At 41.3% G+C, this 22,957-nt stretch overlaps 1 protein-coding gene across 4 annotated transcripts; it reads left to right on the forward strand.

The window, feature by feature from the left end:
• Positions 1 to 518: 518 nt before the first annotated feature.
• LOC124151804 (succinate-semialdehyde dehydrogenase, mitochondrial-like) lies at positions 519 to 21,659 on the forward strand. 4 transcript variants are annotated; one of them, XM_046524443.2, is made up of 12 exons: positions 519 to 669; positions 6,947 to 7,145; positions 8,464 to 8,585; positions 8,766 to 8,849; positions 10,062 to 10,232; positions 11,987 to 12,103; positions 13,422 to 13,565; positions 14,563 to 14,706; positions 15,625 to 15,783; positions 18,009 to 18,178; positions 19,035 to 19,093; positions 20,225 to 21,659. In XM_046524443.2, exons 2-12 carry the CDS (start codon positions 6,956 to 6,958, stop codon positions 20,428 to 20,430), a joined length of 1,566 nt encoding a protein of 521 aa, XP_046380399.1. In that variant the 5' UTR covers positions 519 to 669; positions 6,947 to 6,955; the 3' UTR covers positions 20,431 to 21,659. The 4 variants fall into 4 exon arrangements, with proteins under 4 accessions (XP_046380399.1, XP_046380398.1, XP_046380397.1 ...); XM_046524442.2 differs by lacking the exon at positions 519 to 669 and adding an exon at positions 4,257 to 4,338; XM_046524441.2 differs by lacking the exon at positions 519 to 669 and adding an exon at positions 4,344 to 4,367.
• The last annotated feature ends 1,298 nt before the right edge of the window (positions 21,660 to 22,957 follow it).

Here is a 22,957-nt window from a genome sequence, read left to right on the forward strand (position 1 = left end):
CGCGCAACTGCATGGGATCGATGACATGCATCAACCAAGTCAGCAAGCCTGAACACCCGATCCCGTTAGTCGCCTTTTACGACAAGCATAGTCGCCTTTTACGCAAGCATGGGTTGCTGAAGACCTATTCTACCCCGGAATCTTCACATATTGTAACTATCATGTGGGGAATCGAACCCAGGCCTTCGGCGTGACCGGCGAATGCTTTAACCACTAGGCTACTCAGTGGTGTACAGAGATGTTGGATTACAAACTGATTTAGGCTGGAATAGCGTTAGTATATTCATGACTGTATGAGGACTCGCCTGTCCATTCATAATATAGTGTTTGTATAGTCATGAAATACGTAGTACATACACAGTACGTGTAATAAATGTTATTAACAATAATGCATCTTTAACGTTCACATGTTTTGGACTTTCAGTGTTTTTCTAAAAGTAGAAATGTTCATCCTCGCATTGGAACTATAATATTATTACGAAATGACCCAAACAGGGTGAATATTTACATGATTAACCACTAGAGACCGAGGATGAAGTTTTGTGTCGGAGAGTGCATGAAAACTGGGACGTGAGCGAATTCAATACCCCACACGCGGAATATCTAACGGCTGATAAGCGGCAGGTCGCCGGTAAACTGTCCTTTTCTTGGCGACAGATCGAGCTACAGGTAAGAATATAACAGGTGGTCTTTGATAAACATGATTGTCTCAGTATTTAGAAGGCCAGGCAGCCATCGCCGTTATTACTCAGTTAGTTTATTCCCTTGATCGACGTTTGTGTTGATGTAGTGCCCTGGTAAGCCTTGTGAACTGTCATTCACCAATAATGCACACGCCTCGGCTCCCGCAGTTACGCAGTTATAAATTGGATTTTGTTTTGTTCTTTGTTTAACGCCGCACTCAGCAATATTACATCTATATGACGGTGGTGTGTGAATAATCGAGCTTGGACCAGACATACGGCAAGCATAGGTTGCTGAAAATCTGGGTCTTCACGGGTTAGATTTATATTGGGAGTGAGTTAGTTGGGTTTAACGCCGCTTTTAACAGTATTCCAGTTATATCGCGGCGTGTCAGCTTAATATGGGAGGAAAGCCCGAAGTGATGCAGGTCTCAGACGTTTACCACTTCGGTGAAACCCACGAGCACGGGTATGGTGCTGACAAATCTAGAAACATAATTGGGGTGGAACCAGGATTCGAACCCACAATCATAGGTGTCTGGTGTGAGATTTATGTTGGAAAGGTGACACAGCATATACAGTTATAAGTGTAATGAAGGCCTGAAAACGGTCGACAGCATGAGTACATCCGAAGCTGTTGGACTCTCAATAGGACAGCCCACAGTTTGGGATAACATGATCCAAAAAAAGCAATTTATTTCATAATTTATTAATTTGCAGTCGAAATGTTTTGACCTATATAATAATCAAAGTTTACTGCAAGTGATTGTTCTCCTTAATACGTCACGCTACAGGTGATTGCACCTTCCATACACAATAAACAACTGTTTGGTATAAACCGTTCTATTCAGAACTAATACATCACTTCTTATTTGATAACATCCTTGCATTATCTCACTGATGCCGTCATGTTATACAGTTGGAATATTGTTGAATGCGGCGTTAAACATCAAACAAACAGTAACACGATGGACGAAGTGCGTAGTTAAACTTTTTAAGGTGTCTGTTTGTCCTGTGTGTAGAGAGATTAGTGCATGGCCTTGTATTTTTAAGCCGGGGCCGCTCATGTGGGGTCACGTATCTGTACGCCAAGGCAGGTAACTCTATATCTCTTATATAAAAGGCCTACTTCGAGTGCCCTGAAAGGGACTACTTAATATTAGTGAGTGAGTGAGTTTGGTTTAACGCCGCTTTTAACAGTATTCCAGTTATATCACGGCGTGTCAGCTTAATGTGGGAGGAAAGCCCGAAGTGATGCAGGACTTAGACGTTTAACACTTCGATGAAACCCACGAGCACGGGTATGGTGCTGACAAACCTAGAAACATAATCGGGGCGAACCGGGATTCGAACCCACAATCATAGGTTTCTGGCGTGCCCAAGGGACGCAACTCTGCACAGCGAATCGCGGCGCCTTAGACGACTGGGCCACCCGTGCCCCCCTACTTAATATTAAGAAATATTAAGCCGTATGATAGTGAGTGGTTGAGTGAGTGAGTGAGTTGGTTTAATTGCAGTTTGAACAGTGTTTCAAGTACGTCTGCTTGATATGTGAGGGAAGCCCGAAGTGACGTGTAACAGGCCTACCAAAGAAAACAAGCAGTGAGCTACCAAACTATGGAAGGTGACGCCTTGCGAGATTTACTGTTTGTTTGTTGTTTAACGCAGCATTCAGCAATATTCAGCTTTATGACGGCGGTCAGTAAATAATCGAGTCTGAACCAGACAATCCAGTGATTGACATCATGCATGCATGAGCATCGATCCACGCAATTGGGATACGATGACACGCATCAACCAAGTCAGCGAACCTGACCACCCGATCCCGTTAGTCGCCTCTTATGACAAGCATAATTGCCTTCAAGAATGGGTTGCTGAAGACTTATTCTACTCAGGATCTTCGCGGGTCGCGAGACTTACTGTGTTTGGTTTCATTGAAAGTGAGCCGGGTTCTCATCATTATATCCCCTATGGGGATTGTGTCTTTGTTTGTAATTTGTGTGGCCATTTCTATAAAGTTCAAGCCGAAAACCCGGGTTCGAATCCCGACATGGGTACAATGTGTGAAGCCCATTCCTGGTGTCCACCGCCGTGATATGACTGTAATATTGCTGTAGGCGGCGTAAAACCAATCTCACTCACTCTCTCGCTATTCTCGTGTACATATTCCATAGTTGGGTACTACTGGGTTTTTTTGGTGCTACACGTGCTCGAGGTAAACGTCCGATCCAGTTTACCTCGAGCACGTGTATGGATGTCTAGACAAGGCGCTGTCAGCTGTGTCACAGTGATCGATGTTGAAAGTTTCTAATAGCGTAATCGGGGTACGATGGTATACCAGAACAGAAAGGGCATGATAAAGAGTCGCATTTCTTAGAGACCCACCATTATATATTATACAGAGAGGGTCACTGTTCCATATTATATAACCAGGGTCACTATATTTCAAAACACGCCACACGGGTACTATGTGCGAAGCCCACGCCGTGATGTTGCTGAAATATTGCTAAAAGCGGCGTAAAACCATACACACTTACTCATTCAAGACACTCATTTTTTCTGTGGAAGTTGGAGTCGATCAATTATTTTATTCACAACACATTTTTTTTCAGGACATGACATATTCAATTATTTTTATTTTTTGTGTGTGTATGTGTATGTGTGTGTGCGTGCGTGATTTAAAGTGTGTATGTTGTTAACATAGAAATATAAGTATATGACGGCAACTTGTTAATGATCGAGTCTGGACCAGGCAAACCAATAGTTGATACTATGAGCAACGTCCTCACTCACTCACTCAATTTGACTCAATTTGACAAGTAACCAAGTCTGACCAACCGATTCATTTAGTCGCCTCGTACGACTAGCTTATATCAGAGCTTGCCGGGGCAAAACCTCCTAACCAGGGCTTCCCACGGGGCAAATAGAATTTATTAACATTTGAGTAAATATATACTACCAATAAGGAGTTAATTATATTCATTAAAGTGCCTTTATTCATGATTGAATGAATAATAGAAACTAATTAGCTTTACGATGACGTCACTTGGAGGCGGCTTACCAGAGTACCGCACCCCAGGGGTCAATATAAGTGTGGACAACATTAAAAACAAAAAGAAGAAAAAAATGTATTGACAACTGAGGTCAACTTAAGGAACACGTAAATCAGTTAATATGTGCTATCGTTGGTTAACGAAGCAAGGTTAACTTGGGTGTTGGTCAACGGAGGTTAACTTGGGTTGTACCTGTCTACATAATACTACATTTGGATTTCAATCAAGGGAGGAGGCGGGGGCCTATGAATATGTGTTTACCTGGGTCGTCTATGGTTTTGAAATGAAACGTATTAATTAGCACTAATATATAAAACCTATATAAAATATATTACAGGTCTAGTCTGTAAAAACATCAGTACCTAAAGTTCACCAGAGAAGATACATTTGATTTGAGTAACGGTATGTGACCAGTACACTCAAACTCGCGCTGCAGTAAATCTGCAATTGTGTTGACCCTGAAAGTGGTACTTATTTATGATCCGAACGGTATTTTCCACTACTACCATAACCGTGAACAATGAACGGTCCCTCAGAGAGGAAGGGTCTGGGAATAAGATAGGCCTAACGTGACAACACTGTACTGAGAAGGGTTCGGCATGGTACGTATAATCTGTGCACGATGTCGACAGTAAGTAGCAGCATTTGGAGATGTCATAGGGCACTAAACAGCTAAAAGCGCACTCATCTGCGTATCTGCGGCTGCGTGAGATAAGCGAGACGAAACTAGTTCAGTATCAGCTGTGAGTGCGAGTGTGACCGTGTGGGCAGACAAAGTTTGTGAAGTGACGTTCGTGTGACATACTCTGAACTTCTCTGTAGACGGTACATGAAATTCGCTTACGCTGGATGCACTTACAACTAACTATAACATTAGTTTGCCTGCTGGATTTAAAGTGTGTATAACAAGCATGATTATTTCTCTGTCTCCGAGATCCAGGGAGAAGTCATTTTATCGAAATGTCTACTGGTAGAGATCTTGTGATAAAAATGTCTGCTGAAACTTTGGATGGATGATTCTAAATGGGTGTCACAAAAACAAAGATCTGAAAATTCCTATGGCATTTGTATTGTAAACTTTATTTTAAACTATGCATGTAGCTGTGTGTTGTCTATTGATCACAGTTTGTGTAAACCCCTATAGTTTATGTTCGTGTGGTCAAATCATGTATATATATATGATATTTATAGGCACCATGGTCAAATGCGGCAATGGTGAAATACGCAATTATGACATTTTACAATACGGTGTTCATTTTTAAGAGATGAAAATGATTTTTGAAATAACTTAAACAGAACTTCAGTTTTGTTATGTGTATGGTAGTTTGTGTTGTTTGTTTGTTATTTAATGCTGCACTCAGCACTTTTCCAGCTATATGACAGAGGCCTGTAAATAATCCAGTCTGGACCAGACAATTCAGTGATTGATATCAAGAGCATCAATCCACGCAATTAGGATATGATGATATGCATCAACAAAGACATAAGTCTGACCACTCGATCCTGTTAGTCGCCTCTTACGACAAGCATAGTCTCCTTTTTCAGCATGGGTTGCTGAAGACCTATTCTTACTCAGATCTTCAGATATGACATGTATAGTAGTTTTGCTTTTGTTTGTTTGTTTTTTCTTGTTTAACGCCGCACTCAGCAATGTTCCAGCTATATGACAATGGTCTGTAAATAATCGAGTCAGGACCAGACAATCCAGTGATTGACAACATGAGCATTGATCCACGCAATTGGAATATGATGACATGCGTCAACCAAGTCAGCGAGCCTGACCACCCAATCCCGTTAGTCACCTTACGACAAGCGGGGCGGTCGGGTAGCCTAGTGGTTAAAGCGTTTGCTCGTCACGCCGAAGACCCGGTTCGATTCCCGACATGGGTACAATGTGTGAAGCCCATTTCTGGTGTCCCCCGCCGTGATATTGCTGGAATATTGCTAAAAGCGGCGTAAAACCATACTCACTCACTCTTACGGCAAGCATGGGTTGCTCAAGACCTATTCTACCCTGGATCTTCACAGGTCTGTATGGTAGTAGGTCTACATAGTGCCATGAGGTGAAAGGCCATAACTAGTAAAACTTGTAAAACTGTAAAACTAATATTTGCATAATCTGAGATGTGATAATGCATATACCACATGGGCATCTATGGGTGTCAAAGTCATCTGAGGCATCGTAATTCACCGTGCATCCAATTGGCATGCCACAATCCTACAATCATATGGGTTTGATTATCATTCAAGGTTTGTCAGCACCACACCCATCCTCCTGGGGTTCATTAAAGTGGGAAACATCTGTGACCTGTGACTTCAGGCTTTACCCTCATATAAAGCTGACATACATTAATATGACTGAGCCCACCTCCATAGTGTAGTGGAAAGAGTGTCTGCCCGTAGACGGCAGGTCAGTGGTTCGATCCCCGATCGCGTCATATCAACAGATGTTGGTTGGCTCAGAGTCAGTGTACTGTGTCTGATCGAGTGTGGTATTTATGATCAACTGCGGCATGGTATCTCAATGGGCTAGGTCTAGTGGTGGGATGATACACGGGTGCTGCGTTTTTTCACGACGTTTTACTTCTCGATACTAGTATCGATCACAGTTGCACACTAACTAAAATATATTGATTCTTAGCTTCAGTGAAAACATAAGTATTTTCATCCATTGCATCATACTTGATACTGCCAACTGTACATCGTCAGTGTGCCAGGTAATTGGCCATCCTGTCTATGAAAAATGTGGCTTAGGTATCACAGATGAGAACACATGCAAGTATCGTGATACATATCGGATTGTGAGCAAGGTATCGTGACTTGGTCGATGCCCATGATGTCAATCACTGGATTGTCTGTTCCAGACTTGTTTTTTTACAGACTGCCATCATATAGATGGAATATTGCTGAGTGCGGCGTTAAACAACAAACAAACAAACACACAAATTGCTATACAACAGCAATACAATTTCATTTCATCTCATGTGACTGAAATACCATCCAAAGCAGTGTTAGACCCTACTCACACTCCCGATGATGTACAGAAACAAGAAAGAAATGCTTGGGAATAGTATGAAAGGCAGAAATTATTACAAACATTTTTTTTTTATTTATGAATGGCACATGCATGATTTTCTGTATGTCAGCAATAGTTTTGTTTGAATCAATCTTTAGATGTTGGTTCCTCAATGATGTTTTTCAATTTTTCAGGTGTGTTGCATGTGTTCGCGATCAGTACAAATTTTGTCCAGACAACTGAAAGTTTCCCAACTTCGTGTATTTCACATCATCGCCATGGATACAGTCCCACCTGCAGCATCAGGCGTCCGCAGCGCCAGCAGTTTCCTGTTTGACAAGGCATTTGTCGATGGGCAGTGGGTCGGTGCAAAGTCAGGCTCAGTATACCAAAGTAAGATTATTTTTATAACTTCATGTAGTTATCCGAAGGACCAAGGTGAGCTTATGCCATACCGTGGCGTCCGTTGTCTGTCCGTACATCATCCGTACGTCAACAATTTTTTCAAATGACTACTTTATCTGAACAACTAACTGAAAATTAACGAAATTTGTCTGGAAGCATCCCTAGGTGGTGGGGATTGTACAAATTGTACAAATGGTACCGCTGACCCCCCAGGGGGCTGAGGGGTTGGCAAAATAGAGGTAATTTGGCTATATTGCTTTAAATGCTTAAATTGCTTCTCTGGAACAAAGAGATAGATATCAACCTTATTTGGTTGGAAGCATTCTCCGGTGGTGAGGATTCAAAATTATACAAATGGTGGGGCTGACCCCCTAAGGGGGACTGAGGGGTAGGGCCAAATAGTGGTAATTTGACGTTATTGCTTTAAACGACTTCTGGTCTGGAACTTAGAGATAGATATCCAGTGATTGACATCATGAGCATCAATCTACGCAATTGGGATCGATGACATGCATCAACCATGTCAGCAATGCTGACCACTCGATCTCGTTAGTTGCCTCTTACGACAAGCATAGCCACCTTTTACGGCAAGCATGGGTTGCTGAAGACCTATTCTACCCCGAATCTTCACGGGTCTCTATATTTGAACGTAAGCAGATCTTTAACCCAGGGTGATGTGTTTTGTGGGAATGCAGGTGAAGAAATTACATACAAGTGGTACAAAATTCCTCTCAGGTGAGTGACCTCTGCTTGTAAGTACTGGAAAGGACAAAAGGCTAGTTGTCACTCACATGGGTATGTACAATAGTTTTCATATCAATATTGCAGATTTTCTGTAGCTTTCAAATTTGACATTTCCAGTTGTCCAACAGAGTGTCATCTTTGACACAGAAAGTTGCAGTGTTGCACACCCTAGTCATGCTAGGATCCTGTAATTGTTGGGTTAAATTCCAGATTCGACATGATTATGATTCTTGGTTTCCCAGCACCATACCATGTTTAGGTGGGTTCAGCAAGGTGGTTATTATTGTGTACAAAAGCAAAAGTAGGAAGTTTAATTGGATGATAAATAGAATCTCACCCTTGTGTCTTTAGGTATAAAAAAATATCAACATTTATTGATAAAAGTTTAGGAATCCTTTGTGTTGTGCTTTTGGCACTAAAATACAACAAATTTTAAACCCTCATTAATTTAATTTGATTTAATTTATTCATTTATTATGATTTTTTAATTTTTATTTTTTTATCTAATTGCTGTTTGTTATTGCTCGTCCATGTCTTGAGACAACCACATATTTTCCCACAGTCACCAACCCATCGACAGGCAAGGTGATTGGTTCCGTACCTGACATGAACGGAGACGACACCCAGCAGGCCATAGAGAAGGCTAATCTGGCATTCCTCAAGTGGAGGGACACCACAGCAAAGGTAGGCAACATGTGTATGTGTTTAAGTAAAAATAATCCTAAAGTCTTGTATGTCTGCTTGAGTTTCAAATTGGTCCAGCCATATCAGGTATAACGTTGAGTCGTTTACATATAGCTACTGTATGAAATACTTCTCTATGTGGACAACGTTAGTGAACCTTCCCTTTGAACTATTTTGCAGGAACGGAGCTTGATTCTCAGGAAGTGGTTTGATCTAACCATCCAAAACAAGCTGGAGTTAGCTAAACTACTGACAGCTGAAAATGTAAGAAAATAGATTCTACAATTTGTGGCCTTTCAATCCTTGTACCAGGCACAGCTGTAAACAGTGGAGGTTGTGTTTACTGGTACTCGGAATGAGCTATTGTCGTGAAGTGATCAATATTGTCAAGCCAAACATATGCTACTCTTAAAGAAAGTGAAAAACACCCGATTCTTTCATATTACTAAAGTTAATCTGTACATGCCATGGTCCCTGGCCGCATCATACCAAAAGACGTTAAAAGATGGTACTTGTTGTTACCCTGTCTGGCGCGCGCCATTAAGGGGATAAAACAAGGACTGGTCGGCTCGGAGTCAGTATACTGTGTCTGAGTGGGGTATTCATGTTAAACTGCTGCATGGTATTTAGTGAGGTAGCACTATAAATCGGCATCAGTCTGGCTAGCACAAGCGGCCACACACACACACCTACATGCACGTCGCTATATAAGTGCAATAATCTTGGATTCGATGTTTAACCCCATTTCACCTCACCTGTACATGCCATGACAGATTAACTTCAGTAATGTGAAAGAATCAGGTGGTCCTTAACTTTTATTGAGTAGCATGGCAAGTGTAGGGATTTCTTGTATGTTATTCCGAATTGTCTTGTGAGCTTACTATCAAGATACATAGTTCTCTGTAGAGTGTATAGCTACAGCCTTGGTTGTCATGCATGGTTGTGTTAGGCTATTCTTAGGTCATAGAAACTACTAATTCAGTTATCAAATGAAATTCTGAAGCAGTGTTTGGATGCGTTGTTGAAAATGAAAAAGATACAGTTTTCAGGATGTGTGAATAACAGCATGGACCCCCCATGTCTGAACAATGTCAGGGTTTGAACATCCTGTACAAGTCTTCCAGTGGCATGGTTACAATCATAATGGCATGGTTACAATGTGTTCCCAGTGCCGGAAGGACACATTTAGAAATCATGTTCTAAATTGCAACTGCTTATTATCTAGGTCTAGCAATGACATTCACCAAGTTCTTGTTCTTGTATTGTTCTTGTTGGCACACTTAAACTGCAGAAGGCACACCTTAGCATATTAATGAGCGCCCTGTGGAGCCCTTGAAAAAACACAAATGTTATATTTCTGTACCCCAATAATAGGTCCTCTGGCCTTTAATTTTCACAGGTAAGGTCATAAGTAAAAGAATCTCTGTAATTTCCTCCCATACTGCCAGTATCAATATACCGTTGTTATTTCCCTAGGGCAAACCCTTGAAAGAGGCCATTGGGGAGATAGGCTACGCAAGTGGGTTTATCGAGTGGTATGCGGAGGAAGCTCGGCGTGTGTACGGTGATGTCATTCCGTCAACAGCTGCCAGCAAGAGGATGCTGGTCTTGAAACAGCCTATTGGAGTAGCCGGTATGATCACTCCTGTAAGTCAAATGTCTCAAAATAGACTTTATGATAGTGCATGCTTCAAAGATTAGCTTTGATTTTTTAGGTAACACTGAAGTGATGCACATCTCAAGTCCTTCGAGAAACCCACAAGCATATGTATGGTGCCAATAAACCAAGCATCACAGCAATTTAATGATTAACCCACAATCCTAGGATACTGTCACGCCATAAGGGAGGTAACTCTACACAGTGAATTGCAGGGCGACTGTGCCACCCTAGTCAAATACATGTACATGTAATACCAATGGCCACTTCCAAATCAGTGGCAATTGGCCAGTTATCATGTGAATTAAATTTGAAAGCTACAAAAAAAACTTTTAAGTTTAACAAGAGGACAAAACAACCTATATCCCCTGCTCTTTTAAATATGTGCATCATTTTGCCCCAAACTATAAATCCTAAAGCTTGTGAGTACAACTGACATTACCGGGGTATCTGATTATGATTGGTGACTAAACCAAACGATTCCCTCTATTCTTTGAATGTTCCTTCCAAGGATGTGAATTAGTGATGGTACTTTTCAATAGATCAAAATTTTCATTTGATAACAATGCAGTCTCATTAAAATCAAATCTCAGTGCTTGCTACCGGTACACAAAGATCTTAGGAAATCCCATTACAGATCCCATCAGAACATTTCGTGAACTATGACTAACCAATTAAACGACTAACAGGAAGATGACATTAGCCAATCAGAAAGAAGCCTCCTCAAGGTTTACAGCACAAGTCTCCAACTGGCAACTTCCACTCCAGACTAGGCTTTGACAAAATATTTAGCAAACTTTTCAATTAATTTGAAAACTGAACAAAAGAAAATTCTGGAATGTCTAATAGATAACCGAGATTGTATGTCAGTACTTCCCAGAACCTATGGAAAGTCTCTTCCGTTTCAAATGTTTATCCCATTGAATTGAGATATATACAATGACTTTCATTTGACGTGTTCAGTCCTACAGCCAGTACCTGTTGTTCGGAATGCCTTGTGTTAACCTTTTCGAGGTAGCATGATCAGAAAACACTTTTTGAACTTTCACTTCGCGATCACGTAAGCGAAGCTCTGATTAGTCGGATGAAAGGACATTCTGCCGTGACCTGTAATTGGATGCACTAAGATTTGACGTTAAAGAGATTGATAACAATGTTCCATATACTAAATATTTTTAAAACTCTATATCCTAATTCCATAACTAAATAGCAAGGCCATTCCTGAATTGAAGAATGATACTTTGTTTCATAATTAACCCTGCATTCAACGTCCCACTTCTGTAAGGGTTCAATATCACACAATCAACCAAGTCATTGGGCTTGATCACCTGAACCATTTAGTAGCCCCTCAAAACAAGCATAGGTTGGTGACCTTTTTTAACCCTGTATGGTATCTGACATGCTTATAAAGGGTCCTCAAGAAATATTGAACGGTTTGTGAGTTATGCTCCGGAGACGAACACTACCCACATTTAAACATTAGTCCAACTTGCTACCCTGGAAATGCCAAAAAGAAAGTTTACAAAAAATCTTGAACAGCAAAAAAGTACCAGTTCAGTGCATGCCTGATGTGTACATAGTTTCTTAAAGATATATTGAACGGTTTACAAGTTATGCTCCGGAAACGAAAAAACTTCATATGGGCGGGGGGATTATACCAGTAAACATTTTCTTCTATGTTGGTCAGATGTTCAGTTTCACAACACATAGACTCAATTGTCCAATGACCGTATTTGTGTTACAGTGGAACTTCCCCAGTGCTATGATCACAAGGAAGGCCTGTGCGGCCATTGCTGCCGGTTGCGCCGTCGTCTTGAAACCAGCAGAAGACACGCCGTTCTCAGCTCTGGCTATGTGTCAGGTGAGTGGAGGGTATTAGGACATCTACTGTTCTCAGCTCTGGCCATGTGTCAGGTGGGTGGAGGGTATTAGGACACCTACTGTTCTCAGCTCTGGCTATGTGTCAGGTGAGTGGAGGGTATTAGGACACCTACTGTTCTCAGCTCTGGCTATGTGTCAGGTGAGTGGAGGGTATCAAGGACACCTACTGTTCTCAGCTCTGGCTATGTGTCAGGTGAGTGGAGGGTATTAGGACACCTACTGTTCTCAGCTCTGGCCATGTGTCAGGTGAGTGGAGGGTATCAAGGACACCTACTGTTCTCAGCTCTGGCTATGTGTCAGGTGAGTGGAAGGTATCAAGGACACCTACTGTTCTCAGCTCTGGCGATGTGTCAGGTGAGTGGGGGGTATCAAGGACACCTACTGTTCTCAGCTCTGGCCATGTGTCAGGTGAGTGGAGGGTATTAGGACACCTACTGTTCTCAGCTCTGGCCATGTGTCAGGTGAGTGGAGGGTATTAGGACACCTACTGTTCTCAGCTCTGGCTATGTGTCAGGTGAGTGGAGGGTATTAGGACACGCCGTTCTCAGCTCTGGCTATGTGTCAGGTGAGTGGAGGGTATCAAGGACACCTACTGTTCTCAGCTCTGGCTATGTGTCAGGTGAGTGGAGGGTATTAGGACACCTACTGTTCTCAGCTCTGGCCATGTGTCAGGTGAGTGGAGGGTATCAAGGACACCTACTCTTCTTAGCTCTGGCCATGTGTCAGGTGAGTGGAGGGTGTTAGGACACCTACTGTTCTCAGCTCTGGCTATGTGTCAGGTGAGTGGTGGGTGTTAGGACACCTACTGTCGTCCAGGGAAAGTACAGAGGAACACTCCAACCAGCATGCTCCTTTCATGAATGTTTAAGCTCACTTTCAGAATGTCAGTGGAAGCTTGTGTCATCATTGACTTTGTCCATCTGTAACTTCTGAACAATGAAACCCCTCTTCCACACAACTTTAGAAGAAAATGTACCAAAAAATTCTAGATTTTCAATTTGAAAAATTCACAATGCCTCTACAACATTAATATAAATATCACAACTGTGTCCTTTTCAGGGTCAAAATAATTTTGTAAGAATGATTTTCATAGCGGTATTTTTTTGGGGAAAAGGATGCACTATACTTAACACTGCTTAAGAAAATACAGTATGTATACATATTATATGTTTTTATAGAATCCAACTGCAAATTGTTTCAGCAATAAGTCTCTGCCTTACAAACAAATCAAGCTGTCGCAGTGATAGAATTATCCAAGTAGATGACCATCATTCATTTGCCTCTCTCCCTCCTCCCAGCTGGCCAAGGAGGCAGGCCTCCCGGACGGAGTCTTGAATGTGGTGACCAGTTCCCGCGACAACGCCCCTGCAGTGGGCAACTTGCTGTGCACCAGCCCCGTCATCAAGAAGATCTCCTTCACAGGGTCCACAGTCACAGGGAAGGTGAGAGTACATTGGGGTCTGCCATCTGCCATCAGACAGGCTATACTTTTATCATATACTGTGAAACCTCGCTTATCTGGACCTCGTTTATCCTAAAACCCTGCTTTTCGGATGATTATGTTTTGGAACGTCTACAAACATACAAATGACATTATACCGTAATGATGTGTTAGTCTGGAAAGAAGTATATCAGATTGACTTTATTGGGCTGTCGGGGTTAACCAGGTTTCACTGGATTCATACTGCTCTTGTGGAGAAACAGCTGCAGACGCAGTTACCATGGTTACACATGCTGACATACACAGATCCGGGGAGGACTGCACCTCTATTTCTTGAAGAGTATATCATTTGTATATGTATGCATTTCAGTTTTATAGGTTCTCTGATATGATGAGTGTAAACATCTTATACTTTACAACAGTATCAGAAGCAACTTGCTTTGCAGATTATTTGCATTCATCATTCCACACCAAATGAACCCCTCTTTTCCAAAACAGCTGTTTTAGCACTTGTACTTATGTGTGTGCATAGTTGTTTTGTTTGTTGTTTAACGCCGCTCTCAGTAATGTTTTTGTTCTATGTAGGTCCAGTGATTGATATCATGAACATCGATCTACGTAATGAGGATATACAATGACATGCATCAAGTCACAGAAACTCACTTGCTGGGCACGTACATTCTTACCCAAAGGCACAGGTTGATGGGATCTATGTTCTTACGCGAAATCCCCTCGCGTGCGGCAAACAAACATTGCTGGGGTCCTATATTCTTACCCCAAATCCCAACGTGTACAACAAGCATAGATTGCTGGGACCTATATTCTAACGTGGAAGCCCACGTGTACAACAAGCATAGGTTATGAGGGACCTATATTCTAACATGGAATCTCCATGTGTGCGACAAGTAAAGATTGCTTGGGACCTGTATTCTACTCGGGCCTCCCTACGGGTGGTGTGACGTTGAGAAACTCACAAAGGGAGTTGTGTCTTGTTGTAGATTCTCCTCCAGCAGTCGGCTTCTACAGTGAAGAAGGTCTCACTAGAGCTGGGCGGAAATGCACCGTTCATTGTGTTCAACAGTGCCGACATTGAGGCAGCTGTCCAAGGTACCATGGTCAGCAAGTTTCGATGTAGCGGACAGGTAAGGCCATCAATATGTTTTGTTTAGTTTGTTTGTTGTTTAACGCCACATATCCATTTAAGTAGTGCGGATGTTGGTCCATAGTGTCAGGGCAATTCATTTTACCTGTATCATCTGAAGTGATATCTCATTTAGTAAATGAAGACCCAACTTGTTTCTTTGTTGTTTAACGCCGCACTCAGCAATATTTCAGCTATCCGACTGCTGTCTGTACAAAATCGAGTCTCGACCAGACAATCCAGTGATTAACATTATGCGCATCAACCCATGCAATTGGGATAAATGTCCCCAATCACCGAGGACCTGATCCAATGAGTCGCCTCTTATGACAAACATAGGTTGCTGGGGTTCTATTTTCTTACCTGGAATCCCCATGGGTCTGTGTCAAGAAGAGGATCATTACAAAATTGTTGTGTTTTTGACATACCCTCAATGCTTATGGTCGTAATAAGACGTTTTACAGAAACCAGCTACACAGGAGCATATGAGTAACTATTATCAAATGTTTTAGTTCTTCACTACTGCTCGATCTTCGATACAAATTTAACTAATTTACCTTATCCTGACTCATACTATTGCTTATCTCAACTCATTTTGTAACGGTAGTGGAAACTATGTTCACAGTGAACAGAAAAAACAGCTCACTCGAATAAACCCCTGGCTTGCGCACGTTTTTGTCGATAACACAGAATTCAACCTTCAGTGTTAAGCAATCTGACTGAATAGATGAAATAGAAATAGATTGTTGAAATTTCCTATTTGCTACAGAGATGGTGTGTGCCAACAGAATAGCTTAACAACTGTAACTTAATACTTTGACCACTGCGCCATCTATACTGACACATTATTTTCAGGTATATAGAATCAAACATTTAATTTAATTTTCATCAACTAAACAGCTATTTCCTGTTTCCTCAGACGTGTGTGTGTGCCAACAGGATATTGGTTCAGGAAGGAGTGTATGACCAGTATGTTGCGCGTCTCGCGGAGGTCATGAACCAAGAACTGAAGGTCGGGGACGGCTTTGACGACAGCACCACACAAGGACCTCTCATCAACAGCAAGGCTGTGGACAAGGTAAGAAGGCCTATGGGAATAACTTGATCAAATTTGAAGAAAGAGATTACTAAAGTGTGTTTCCGTATCGAAAATAACCTATAATAGAAATAAAAATTGTATAATGTCCGCTTTTGGCGCATATACTACAAATCTTTTATTCCTAATACATGATATTGACAATACAGAAACATAATGACAATCTTACAATAATCAAGTTGTAACACATAATTTCACACAATGAAGTGGCATTAGAAACTGTGTATGAATACAATGTTTGAGTGAACCGCCCAATTTATGACATAGTGGCAAATGACTTGCTGCCAAGTTTGTCTACAGAAACACAGCATCACACTGGGGAACCCCTGCCTTAGCATATAGGGAATGTTAGTCAACAATTTACTGAGGAAGAAGGCATTACATCGATATATTGAGAATGAAGGTAGTTCTTTCTCAGTTACCTCATTTGCATATTTCTTTACAGGTGAGTAATAAATTGATATACTAAATACATCAGTCAGTGAAAGATTTATGAAATGTAATGTTGGCACAAACAAACAAGGAACAAGAATAGACCCTGAAATGCCGAAGTTTTAAGCAGTAATGTTTTCATCGTGTCACTGCGCGACCTTGCTCTTGATTTGGAAATTAAGAAGTATGGTCACCTCACTACAGATGTTATCGACATTGTAATCACAGATAATGTGACTTCCAGAAGTAGTATCATAGCGGAACACATGCAGACCCCTAAAGGAGATGCACTAAGCCTTGGACTTTGCCAGGAACACTGAGTTACTGATGCCAATTGACACACAAAAGATTGAACTTGAGCTGGCAGATCGATGGCCACTGTTGAAACTGGAAGCTGGACTTATCTAGTCAGTTAACTCCCTTGCCTCTGGAAGATGTTGCTGGCAGATCGATGGCCACTGTTGAAACTGGAAGCTGGACTTGTATAGTCAGTTATCTCCCTAGCCTCTGGAAGATGTTGCTGGCAGATCGATGGCCACTGTTGAAACTGGAAGCTGGACTTGTATAGTCAGTTAACTCCCTTGCCCTGGAAGATGTTGCTGGCAGATCGATGGCCACTGTTGAAACTGGAAGCTGCCATGGACTTATATAGTCAGTTAACTCCCTTGCCCTGGAAGATGTTGCTGGCAGATCGATGGCCACTGTTGAAACTGGAAGCTGGACTTATATAGTCAGTTAACTCCCTTGCCTCTGGAAGATGTTGCTGGCAGATCGATGGCCACTGTTGAAACTGGAAGCTGGACTTGTATAGTCAGTTAACTCCCTTGCCTCTGGAAGATGTTGCTGGCAGATCGATGGCCACTGTTGAAACTGGAAGCTGGACTTATATAGTCAGTTATCTCCCTTGCCTCTGGAAGATGTTGCTGGCAGATTGATGGCCACTGTTGAAACTGGAAGCTGGACTTACATAGTCAGTTATCTCCCTTGCCTCTGGAAGATGTTGCTGGCAGATCGATGGCCACTGTTGACAAGTGCTGTTGAATGTCACTGGCCTTGTAGAATGTGACATAACTTTGATGTTTTATGTGTCTAGTGTAAGACATAACATCAAGTCTATGAATACTAACCTCAAGGAAGTCTGGACAGTGACTGGAATTGTGTACTGTTGAGATAACTCTGCTGCTAGGCATGCTCCTACAAAGTGGGTGGTTCATGCGACAATGTTCAGCACCATCTGTTTTCTATCAGATGATTGGCCACGCCTTGATCCTTCCCCCAACCATGATAGAATTCTTCAGTCCAGTGAGGACACCACGGTCAGAAGCTGAAATGTCACAGGGATTCCAACGTATTGAGTGTTCTCGCTGTGAGGTTGTATTTACATGCATACTTGTGCAGAGATGTTTGGAAAAGAATGGATGCCTTTCATGATTTGTAAAACCATGTTCAGTAATCATGTTATTTGCACCCCTCTGGATCCGTGTATTTCAGTCTGTCTACTACTGGTCCGAACATGGCTCCTAGCGTCAGGATCAGTAGAATCTGTTGTTATTATATGGACTATTATTAGCTGAGCTTATTAGACAGAACAGAATTTTACTAGGTCTTTGGACTATTGACAGGTAGAAGGCATCGTGGCCAATGCTGAGAAACTCACTTTCTCTGTGATATAGAAGTATATGCCACTTGTTGACAGGTAGAAGGCACCGTGGCCAGTGCTGAGAACTCATTTTCTCTGTGATATAGAAGTAGAAGTATGTACCACTTGTTGACAGGTAGAAAGCATCGTGGAGGATGCCAAGAGACTTGGTGCAAGGCTGGGATGTGGGGGCAAGAGATCGGACAAGGGAGTGAACTTCTTTGAACCGACACTGCTCTCCAATGTCACGCTGGAAATGAGGTGTGCTCAAGAGGAAATATTTGGACCCGTTGCTGCAGTTATCAAGTAAGTCGCAAACATGGCTGTAATCAACACTGAAGGCTGTAACAAGATTCTGCCATTTTTTGTATCCAGCTTGATAAAATATACCTGCAGTAGGGGCATTCTAATATAAATTTCCTTGTGAGGAACGAATCCAATTGAATTTCCATAAGTAGCCCTGGATGCTGAATACTCCAGGTACAGTGACTCTAGGGCTAGGATGGGTAACTCGGGTCATCTAAGTAGTTTTGGCAGGGCTCCTGTAAAAGAAAATTCTTAATTGGACATTTTGTTGCTAACTTGAGACCTACAGTGGTTACCTAGGTAGGGTCAGGTAATAGGGGGCTGGGTACCTGGGTAATATATATGGTCTCTCCCAACCGTAAATAACTCACAGTCAGACAGTCTAACGACCAGATGACATTTTAGTCGGGTCTCACAAGCAAGAGACCCTTACTTATGACCATGTTCTACCCGCAAATTAACTCGGTGGATTTAGATCTGGCATTGGAGAACTGGAAACATGTTAAAAACATTGCGTTCTTAATTCTTATCACATTGGGGGCACGGGTGCCTAGTCATCTAAGGCACCACAAGTTGCTGTGCAGATTTCCTTGGGATTGTGGGATTCCTGGTTTGTCCTGATTATGTTTAAAGGTTTGTCAGCACTATATCTGTGCTTCTGGGTTTCACCGAAGTGGTAAACCTCAAAGACTTGCATCACCTCGGGCTTTCCTACCACATCAAAGTGACACATCGTGATATGACTGGAAAGCGGTCTAAACCCAACACTCACTCACTCACTCACTCACTCACTCTTATCACATGAGTAAACACAACTAAGAGCAGAGAACTGAGACTGTTACTGACTGATTTACAGATTCAAGACAGAGGAGGAGGCAGTTGCCATAGCAAACTCATCCAGTTCTGGCCTGGCAGGTAAGGCAGTACATGTATTTCCATGGCAACGTTCTTGTGGCATTTCAGTGAGGTTGTATGGCCACTCAAAGCTCGAGTCCTGTTTTGTACAGATGATGACTAAAGAGAATTATCAGGCTATGATATGATGACTGAATCTAATTCTATACTTTGTGGCCTAAGGTAGAAAAATATTCTGATCAGTAAACATTACCTGTTGGCCCTTACAGCATTCTCTTCACAAGCCATGACACAAGAGAAACGCCAGTCGGTATGGTGTCATGCATGGCCTGTTAGGCTATTGTTGTCTGGCAGCATCTTCTCTTCTGAAAACACGGAGCTGAATAAGTCTATAAACCAAGCCCAAAACTTTCTGCAGATATAGATATACATACTTAGTGTTTCAAATGATTTTGACCCCAAGGTTACTCTTTTTGTGTTAGCTAAAATTAAATAAACAAAGCAAAACCTTTTGGGAATGATGAAGAGAATATCAGGTCAGTTCAAGACCTAAATATCGAAATTAAACATCAACCTTTGAAACAATGCTGCAGACTGTTGTATGTGCTTAAGCCTCTACATGTGTGTCACCAAAAGGGAAAGAAAAGTTTAAAATTCATCAAATTTGAAACTTTAGTTCTCTGAAAAAGATGAACAGAGAAATAATTTATTTTTGTTGCAAGTTTGTTATTTTATTCCCAGAAAGCACCACTTTTATGAAAATAAGTTTTAAATTATCACGGTGCCTACTCATCTAATAACTTTTTCTGTAAAAGGTTTACAAGGTGAGACTATTCTTCACTGACAAGCTCACAGGCATACAAACCTTTTGACTGAATAAGGCCTGTCTTTAGTCACATGGGTTATGCAATTTCCCTCATAAAATAAGGATTTTGTAGTTTGAATAAGAAAATAAAAACACTTTTGAGTGATTGAAAAAGGCCCAAAATGTATGATACACATATGGGAATTACAGTGGGCAAGATGTTGATGCAGAGTGGCTTAAACTGTTTTGCTGATATTTTAAGATTTTGAATATATGACTAAGCAGGTGTGCTACAAGTGGAGCTAGTTTTCTTTTTGTGATTCACAAAAATTAAATCCGTTACATCTGAACATAAAAGTACAATTAATTTTCTTGTCATCCTGCAGGCTATTTCTACTCACAAAACCTGAGCCAGATCTGGCGAGTAGCAGAGAAGTTGGAGGTTGGTCTGTGTGGTGTTAACGACGGGCTCATCTCCGCCATAGAGGCGCCTTTTGGCGGAGTGAAGGAGTCAGGTCTCGGTAGAGAGGGCAGCAAATACGGAATTGATGACTACCTTGAAATCAAATATGTCTGTCTCGGAGGTATATAACTGCCATGTGTTCCAAAATTGTTTTGAAGCATGTTCAAGAGAAATTGTATCAACAGGATTTTATGATGCTGTGCATTAAAATCATGCCTGTAAATTTATGTAAGGTTGTGAATGGTGCATGACTTCGTAATTCCAAGGTTCACAAGCCCTGTGATTCCTTTGCTGGTTCGTTTACTCAAGAATCAAAACATTGTTAAAGCATTTTAGAGGTTCATGATTCTTTAAACTTTTATATCTGACATTTTTAAGAGTCAATACAAAACAAGTACATTGTATTTGAATGACATTTCAAAACATTTCTTATTTATATGAAAACAATTTTGGTTAGTTTTTAACCCCAGATTAATTGACATGAGATGTGGCTTCAGTGTTGTGCAATGTATAAATTTTATTACATGCAATTAGTATAATATTGATAATCAAGTGTGCCAAAACAGATACAACAGCGACATAGCCATCATTATCATAATACTGAAAAACAAGCCCTGTCTTACGAATGTTTCCTTCCATTAATGATCAGTATACCTTCAGTGTTTTGAGTTTGATACTCAATCCACCTTAAATTTGTAATTGTAAAATATCTGTCCTGCCATACTAGTATTTGAATGAAAAAAATACAGTCCCCCAATTTTAAAAAATATGAAGGGCTGTTGGTAATAACTACCTACCTCCTACCTATCTTTCCCCTTGTGCTAGAGAGTATCCTAGTAGTGTCTCAATCCTTGCAATTTTGGTGGTGGTCATCCAGTGTACAGTGATATTCAGAATATTTTGTGAACATGGCATTAAAAATTAACAACGAGCAATATCTGTGTCTTGTTTCACTTGTTTTGGGTGAAATAAATAAAACTGAAAGCTTAATTCAGTGAATGGAATGGGGTCGTATTTCTCTCTATCTCATTTTGAAGTGATGAATCATCTTGAGAAAAGTTGTAATATTGAAAAATATGAAGGTCTGTTGGTAATAACAACTTGCCTCCTACCTACGTCATCCCTTGTGCTAGAAAGTATCCTAGTAGGGTCTTGATCCTTGTTGGTGGTCATCCGCCATTGTAGTTGATTATGTGGATAACCATGGAGTATTTGCTCTGGAGACACTTTGTTGGATAAATATTTTATCCATTTGTTCAAGACAACTCTTTGTTGCTTGCTGTCGAGTTGGACAGTGATATTTAGATTATTTTGTGTTACAGGAATTGTGAACATGCCAATAAAAACAATGAGCAATATCTGTGGTTTGTCTCACTTGTTTTTGGTGAAAGTACTAAAACTGAAAGCTTAAATCAGTGAATGGAATGGTATCGTATTTCTCTCTATAACAAAATCTTTCAAACACTTCACTAACCTAAATGCGTTTTGGATGGAATGGGAGTGATCTCCCTTTAATTTCATTCACACAAGCTCCTTCCCAGCGCGTGACCCCTTCGTTACACTCTCGGTAACATGGCATTCACAAGCTCCTCGCAGCGATAACCCGTTCGCTGAGCTCTCCACACTCCGGCGCATCATGCCAAAGGGCCGGGTTTGCTTCCCAAAGGGGTACAGTGCGTAAAATCCATACCTGGTGACTGGTGTCCCCTACAGTGATAAGCTGAACTATTGCCGCGTAAAACCCATATCCTATAACAATCTAAATGTGTTCTGGGAAATTGTTTACAACCTAGCTCTAATCACAGGACTAATGAAACATCAAAAGACAAATGCTGGAGAGGTGTGATAAAATCAAGTCCAAAGGGAAGTACTATCGACGTGTCTATCGGCTTCCGACAATCAAACTCTTCCCCAAAATACAACATCGGAGAAGATTGTATGCATTATTTAATTTACCAGCTATTGTGCACGACTGTAAATCTCCGCACCTGCTCATGTTGTCTTGATCTTCATGCAACACATTGAACTATTTGCTTGTCGTATGAGGCGACTGACGGGATCGGGTGATCAGGCTTGCTGAAATTGTTGATGCATGTCGTCGTATTCCAACTGCGTATTCCATCGATGCTCATGTCAATCACTGGATTGTCCGGTCAATACTCGGGAATATACACACCGCCGTCATATAGCTGGAATATTGCTATTGACAAACATTGAACTATTGCAATGTGAAAGAAGATGCAAATGCAAAAACAGCGACTGTGGCCTGTGCACGCCTGCATTTAATATAATTATGGAGTCCGCATCTTTTTGCAAACCAACCGGATATCACTCACCCCTTGCTGCGTGGGACGTGTACACGGGGTATCTTAAAATTAGGAAAACATATTTTCGGCGTCCAAGTCCACAAGCGTTATTAGAGCATTGTGTACAGAGGATTCCACCGGGACGTTAGGTTGCATTGTGTTAACTACTAAGTATGTCGGGAGTTAATATCTGATTATTGTCGTGATTAAATAAATGTTTTTACAAATTTGTGAATTTCCCGCCACGAATCACAGGATCTTTATCAGACTTTTGACAAATATTAATCGGGAATTGTCCTTTCAAGGACGGCAGTTAAAATCCTGAATGTGTGACTGAGCACTCACGGGGT

Source organism: Haliotis rufescens, unplaced genomic scaffold (genome assembly GCF_023055435.1).
Source record: "Haliotis rufescens isolate VD_foot unplaced genomic scaffold, xgHalRufe1.0.p SCAF_23, whole genome shotgun sequence".
Classification (NCBI taxonomy): domain Eukaryota; kingdom Metazoa; phylum Mollusca; class Gastropoda; order Lepetellida; family Haliotidae; genus Haliotis; species Haliotis rufescens.

What these genes read in the sequence shown, in the direction of transcription:
- LOC124151804 (XM_046524441.2), top strand. An exon ending in GGAGGGACACCACAGCAAAG is followed by an intron (nt 8,586 to 8,765) that starts GTAGGCAACATG and finishes ACTATTTTGCAG; the next exon opens with GAACGGAGCTTGATTCTCAG. An exon ending in CAGCTCTGGCTATGTGTCAG is followed by an intron (nt 12,104 to 13,421) that starts GTGAGTGGAGGG and finishes CCCTCCTCCCAG; the next exon opens with CTGGCCAAGGAGGCAGGCCT.